This window comes from Erythrolamprus reginae, chromosome 6, assembly GCF_031021105.1.
Source record: "Erythrolamprus reginae isolate rEryReg1 chromosome 6, rEryReg1.hap1, whole genome shotgun sequence".
Taxonomy (NCBI): Eukaryota; Metazoa; Chordata; class Lepidosauria; order Squamata; family Dipsadidae; genus Erythrolamprus; species Erythrolamprus reginae.
Window position 1 is genome coordinate 96,246,243 of NC_091955.1, and position 7,250 is coordinate 96,253,492.

General features: G+C 47.1%; 1 protein-coding gene across 1 annotated transcript; it reads right to left on the reverse strand.

Moving 5' to 3' along the window:
* Positions 1–1,098: 1,098 nt before the first annotated feature.
* SSMEM1 (serine rich single-pass membrane protein 1) lies at positions 1,099–6,647 on the reverse strand. Its single transcript, XM_070754909.1, has 3 exons — positions 6,453–6,647; positions 4,134–4,191; positions 1,099–1,700 (listed from the first exon to the last, which is right to left on the reverse strand). Exons 1-3 carry the CDS (start codon positions 6,645–6,647, stop codon positions 1,267–1,269), a joined length of 687 nt encoding a protein of 228 aa, XP_070611010.1. The 3' UTR covers positions 1,099–1,266.
* Positions 6,648–7,250: the final 603 nt, after the last annotated feature.

Genomic DNA, 7,250 nt, shown 5'->3' on the forward strand with positions numbered 1-7,250 from the left:
GTACCGCATGATTCTTGACAAATGTATTTTTTTTTTATGTACACTGAGAGCATCTGCACCAAGACAAATTCCTTGTGTGTCCAATCACACTTGGCCAATAAAATTGTATTCTATTCTATTATTATTATTATTATTATTATTATTATTATTATTATTATTATTAGCATTCTTTTCCAATGATAAAGTTTCTCCAGTTTATTTAACTAAACATTGAGCTTAAACCGAAGTCATATGCTGGACAGCTGTCACAATTCACAGCCCGTCTGGCCTTGAAAGGGGATGTTTTGTGGGAAATTCACACCCACAAAACAGGCGCACACTTCAAGGTCAGGGAGTCTCGCAGCCTAGCAGCACTTTTAAAAAGCAAAACGTATGCCTGGATGAAGGTGACGCCAAACCAGCAAGATTAATGATCCTGCAGTGTTGATTGATCATTGTAAAGTCAGACCATGTCTATCCAAGGTCACCAGTTTGGCCACTTGTGGACTTCAACTCCCAGAATTCCTCAGCCAGGCTCTTGAAGTCTTCAAATCTCCCTGTCTGTCTGGGGAATTATGAGAGTTGAAGTCCTCACGTGTCTGTCTGTCCATCCATCTGTCTGGGGAATTCTGGGAATTGAAGTTCTCACATGTCTGTCTGTTTGTCTGTCTGGGGAATTCTGGGAATTGAAGTCCTAACATCTCCCTGTCTGTCTGTTTGCCTATATATCTGTGGAATTCTGGGAGCTGAAGTCCTCATGCGTCTGTCTGTCTGTCTGTGCTTCTGAGGAATTCTGGGAGTTCAAGTCCTCACATCTCCCTGTGTTTCTGTCTGTGGAATTCTGGGAAACGAAGTCCTCTCATCTCCCTGTCTGTCTGCCTATATATATCTGTGGAATTCTGGAAGTTGAAGTCTCACATCTCTGTCTGTCTGTGGAATTCTGGGAATTGAAGTCCTATCATCTCCTTGTCTTTTTGTCTGTCTGCCTATATATCTGTGGAATTCTGGGAATTGAAGTCCACAACTTTTAAAATGGCCTATAACGCACCCTCGCCAATTCACCACCTTCGCAGCTGTTTCAAAAACAACACGGTCGTCGACAATTCATCTCCCTCTTTTATTGATACGCTTTATCTGTCCTTCCATCCTAGCAGGCCCACCGAGCCACCTCTGCAGCTGGCGGACGGCGACCCCCCCGCCCACAACCCCCCCAAAAGTGACTTGGCCAGCACGGGAGAGTGAGGGGGGGGGGCGGTTATCCCCGACTGGCCTGTTTTGGGCCCGGCCTCAGTTTTTCTTGCTTTGCAAGGGGGGATCTTGGTTGTAGAAGTGCTGGATCAGCCATTCGCGGGTCCGTTTGGCTTTGCAACGCAGGCAGGGCTGCTGCCTCATCCAGGCCGTCTCGGGGTCCCTGGGGGTCTTGGCCGTCCGGGGCTGCTGATGCTTCTTCTTCTTCATCCGGCTAGCTAGACTGACGCTGTCGCCCGTCTGGCTCCACTTCCAGGAGGATAACTGAGAATCGGGGCTGCCGGTCCCGGAGGAATCGCTGTCGCAGAACGTCTGTTGGCTGAGTAGCGAGAGACGCTTCTTCAGCCGCTTCTTCATGGGGGGAGACGCTGAGGCGTCCGCCGGTTCTTGGTTGCCTTTCCCCCCAAAGATCTTCCGGAAGAGTCCGCAGAGCGTGAGCTGGCAGTGACATTCGCAGCTGCACCCTTGGCCGCCTAAAAAAGTAGAAGTGGGGGGGGGGGAGAGACAAATTGCAGGGGGTCCTCGTTTAGCGACCGTTAATTTATTTTTATTTATTTATCTATCTATCTATCTATCTATCTATCTATCTATCTATCTATCATCTATCTATCTATCTATCTATCATCTATCTATCTATCTATCTATCTATCTATCTATCTATCTATCTATCTATCTATCTATCTATTTATTGGATTTGTATGCCGCCCCTCTCCGCAGACTCGGGGCGGGTAACAACAATGATAAAAAACAACATGTAACAATCCAATTTAATAAAACAACTAAAAACCCTTATTATAAAAAACCAAACATACACACAAACATACCATACATAACTTGTAACGGCCTAGGGGAAGGAATATCTTAACTCCCCCATGCCTGGTGACAAAGGTGGGTCTTGAGTAATTTGCAAAAGACAAGCAGGGTGGGGGCCGTTCTAATCTCTGGGGGGAGTTGATTCCAGAGGGCCAGGGCCGCCACAGAGAAGGCTCTTCCCCTGGCGCCCGCCAAAGGACATTGTTTGGTCGATGGGACCCGGAGAAGGCCAACTCTGTGGGACCTTATCGGTCGCTGGGATTCGTGCGGCAGAAGGCGGTTCCGGAGGTATTCTGGCCCAATGCCATGTAGGGCTTTAAAGGTCATTACCAACACTTTGAATTGTGACCGGAAACTGTTAATGACAGCATTGAAAAAAAAAGCAATGGACAACATGCCATCTCCATGCTTACGACTATTGATGTAGGGACTGGGCTGGGCCACCAATTCCCAGCCCTACCAGAACGGGCCGGGAGTGCACCACCACGTGGGATTCGGCTTCTATGCATGCGCAGAAGCCAAATCTCACGCGAGCTCACACGCGAGAGAGATTTCAGGAGTTTTTTTGCTTCTGCTGCCCACCACCATTCGCCCCCTACTGCCCGCTCGCCGCTGTTCTCCCCACACGGCATTTCTCCCTCACTGCCCACTCCCACCTGTTTCCAGTTTCTGGAGGGCCTCCGGTGCCCGGGGCCCAGAGAAGCCATTTTCAGTCTCCTGGAGGCTCTAGAAAAGCCTTTGGGGCTTCAGAGAGCAAAAGAACGGGCCTACTGGAAGTACCAGAAATCAAGAAATGGACCTGTTTTTTGTTTCCAAAGAGCCTCTGATGGCCAGAGCCCAGGGTGGCTATTTTTGCCCTCCTAGTGGCTCTAAGAAAGCCTTTGGGGCCTCAGGAGGCAAAACACAGGCCTACTGGAAGTATGGAAACGGACTTGTTTCCAACCTCTGGAGGGCCTCTGATGTCTGGGAGAGGCTGTTTTTGCCCTCCTGGAAGCTCTAGGAAAGTCATGGGAGCCTTGGGAGGGCAAAAAACAGGTCTACTAGAAGTCTGGAAACAGGCCGGTTTCCGACCTCTGGAAGGCCTCCGATGCCCAGGGCCCAGGGAGATCATTTGCACCCCCCTGAGGCTCTAAGAAAGCCTTTGGGGGCTCAGAGGGCAAAGCAAAAGTCTACTGGAAGTATGGAAGTTTGGAAACAGGCCTGTTTCCAGCCTCTGGAGGGCCTCTGGTGCCCGGGGAAAGCCGTTTTTGCCCTCCTGGAGACTCGAGGAAAACCTCTGGGTGAAAACGCCCCACTGCCACCGCAGTGTGTTGTGGTTGGCTCTGGCCCAGCTCCTGCCCCAAGGAATGTGGAGGTGGATGTGGGGGAAACATCCACATGCCACAGGCCTGTTTTGCTCCCGATAGAATCTCCCTACGAAGGCTCCTCTGACGAAGGAAGCATGAGTAGCAGGGAAGAGGGGAGTTTGGCAGACAGCCCAGGAGGAGATCAATCATCCTGATCATCCCTGGATTCTGAGCAAGAACGTATGACGGACCCACGCATGCGTAGAGTGATGCATAGAGAACAACTGAAGGATTATTACAGGAGATACGTGAGGCCACCTGTGGTTGGGAGGGGCTGATGTAATTAGTGCTACAGGTAAAAAGAGCAGCATGCTGGTTTAGCCTTGTGGAAGTTTATCTGATTCATCGTTTTGTCAAGATCGTGGTTTTGCTGTTTCCCTGTTCAAGACTGTGTGTGGCCTTTCTGGACTTTGGAATTGAACTCAATTTCCCAGTTACTGGGTGAGAAATTGGATTGCATTTAACCTGTGCCTTGTGTGTACCAGAAAATCCCTATGACATTTAAAAAGGGAGTTTTTTCTGCTTTTCTGTTGATAAAGACTTTTGGTTTTCCTTCTATCGTGTGGTGTGTGTCTTTTTGGACTAATTACTCTGTAATTACGGGCGGTTGGGACATGCCGGCAGAATACCATGGTCAGGAAACTGAGTAGGCCACATCCCCAAGCCCACACCCACCCAGCCATCGGGCACCGAACCAGTTGCTAATTTTCCCCCCCAATCCCACCACTGCGGAACATAATTATTTACCTTTCGAATGGACCTTCCAATTGCAAGTCAGAGTTCCACAAGGTTGTTTCAGGAAAAACTGCGCCGGGAAAGATGGAAACGTTGAGTTATCGATTTTGAAAGGCACATGCAAAATGCACAGGAGAGAAAAACAGATCATATATATCGTTTGTGGCTTATTAGTTTAAGGATCAGGACCATCAGTATTGGGTTCCTGGATGGGCAGTAGGGGACGGCGTTCCGGTGGGGAAAATGGAGCTGCGCCCGTGCGAGATTTGTCTTCTGCGCATGCACAGAAAACCAAATCATGCGTGAGGATGCTCGTGGGCACGATATTTTACCGATTTTGGGAGTTTTTCGCTTCCGCAAAGGAAAAAAACACCAATCAGCGAAATCTCTCACTCACAAGCATGTTCACATGAGATTTGACATCCTGTGCATGTACAGAAGACAAATATTGTGCGGTTGTGCATGCACACACATTGGGGACACAGAGTTGTGCATGCAACTGTACCACTGGTAGTGGGGACGCCGGGGAACCCCCGCCTGAGGGTCGTGTGAACATAGGATAAGGGGATGTTGAAGAACCCAAGGCCACGTTCAATTAACTTAAATATTAGATTTGTTCATATTGTTTTATTATTGTTGTTAGCCGCCCCGAGTCTATGGAGAGGGGCGGCATAAAAATCTAATAAACAAACAAACAAACAAACAAAAATCCCTGGGGCACTGCAACCATCATAAATATGAACCAAATGCCAAGTATGTGAAAAATGGTCATACAGTAAATCATTTTTTTCACTGCCATTGTAACTTTGAACCGACCCTAAATGAACCGTTGTAAATCCAGGACTAGCTCTATTATTTCCAGCTCAATCATAAGGCTTTCCTTGCAGGAGCAGTCTATCTGCATATTCATGCAACGATAGCGGCAGATTTTAGCTTTTGAGAGCTGGTGGCATGAATCTTTTTGGGATGTTTTGGTTACCCATTATGGGGAGGAAGGAAAAATACATTGCGTATAAAATAGTTTAAATTTCGTTTTCAGAAGATCCATGTCTGTTGATTAAATTCTCTTTTCAGAAGATAAGTATTTCCTGTTTTTAAGTTTTGCGTCTATTGTTTAAATTCTGTTTTAAGGAGATAAGTGTTTGCTGATAAGCATCTGTTGCTCTTGCGGAAGGGACAGCTACCCAATTCATATCTGTTTAGGACATATGATAAACCATATAAGGTGCTATTCATCTTTAGGGGAAAGGAAACAGGATGTAGACCATATTTAGGCTGAGGAATTCTGTGTACTTCTGTGATAGGCTGAAACCCAGCATGCTAGATTAGCTAGCAAGGATTGGGAAGTCTTGTAATAGTATATAACCTGCTCTTTAGCTTTTGTACACTGCCTCTTCTTATTTATTTATTTATTTATTTATTTAGTTAGTTAGTTAGTTAGTTAGTTAGTTAGTTAGTTAGTTAGTTAGTTAGTTATTGGATTTGTATGCCGCCCCTCTCCGGAGACTCGGAGCAGCTAACAGCAACAATAAAACAGTGTACAATAGTAGTCTAATACTGAAAACGATTAAAAACCCATTAATATAAAAACCAAACAACATACCATGCATAGAATTGTAAAGGCCTAGGGGGGAAAGAGGATCTCAATTCCCCCCATGCCTGACGGCAGAGGTGAGTTTTAAGTAGCTTACGAAAGGCAAGGAGGGTGGGGGCAATTCTAATCTCTGGGGGGAGTTGGTTCCAGAGGGCCGGGGCCGCCACAGAGAAGGCTCTTGCCCTGGGTCCCGCCAAGCAACATTGTTTAGTTGACGGGACCCGGAGAAGACCCACTCTGTGGGACCTAACTGGTCGCTGGGATTTGTGCGGCAGAAGGCGGTCCCTGAGATAATCTGGTCCGCTGCCATGAAGGGCTTTATAGGTCATAACCAACACTTTGAATTGTGACCGGAAACTGATCGGCAACCAATGCAGACTCCGGAGTAGAGTACCCACTTTGCAAATCGTTTTTGGTATACCCAGAGAGAATAAACATTTTAGTTCTCTTTGTCCAAATGTCTCACATTTCAGCGCACAGGAACAACATGGCTGAGTTGAACCAGGCAGAGATTTCAAATCTCACCCCCGGCTCCAGGTTGACTCAGCCTTCCATCCTTCCGTTGTGGGTCAAATGAGGACCCAGATTGTTTGGGGCAAGAGGCTGATTTTGTAAACCGCTTAGAAAAGGCTGTTAAACCACTCTGAAGCAGTATATAAGTCTAAATGCTATTGCTATTGCTATGGCTTGAGGTCCTTTCCTCAAATAACAAATTACAACAAGACGCCGTCTCTTACCCTATTTACTGCGAGGGAAGCGAGTTTTATAACAATGACAGCCAAACAGTAAAAAAACAGCATTTCTCCCAGGAACCAGCAAATTTCTTCATCCTCCTCTTCTTCCTCCTCGCAAGAGTTTTCCTTGCGGGGGGGAGTGGCTATCTGTCCTTTCTCGGAATAATGCCACCAGGAATAAAGAAAAGGCAAGGCCATTAGAGAAAAATGCAGGAAATGTCCGAAACGCTGTGCTAAGTTAGATAAGGGCTCCCGGCAAAATGGGATCCAAGGCAGCGGTCCAGTGGCCAAGCAACGGATTGTGTTGACACAGCCAGCTTCCCAAGCTGTGATCTGCAAGCCCTAGAACCCTGATTCTGGAGCATTCTTATAACCATGGAGACCACCGAGCTGTCCTTGAATAGCCTGTCTATTTTTGGAGTCTGCAACAGACTTGCTGCGGTTCGGGTATCAGAAGACAACCCTTGCTTGGAACAGGTCAAGGTCCAGCTTGGTAGCAGGAACTGTGAGAGGAATACAGCTCATCTGTCTGAAACAATGTCGTTTGGCGGGCCCCAGGGGAAGAGCCTTCTCTGTGGCGGCCCCGGCCCTCTGGGACCAACTTCCCCCAGAGATTAGAACGGCCCCCACCCTCCTTGTCTTTTGTAAATTACTTAAGACCCACCTTTGTCGCCAGGCATGGGGGAGTTAAGTTATTCTTTCCCCCTAGGCTATTACAAGTTATGCATGGTATGTTTGTGTGTATGTTTGATTTTTTATAATAAGGGTTTTTTAGTTGTTTTTATTAATTGGATTGTTCAT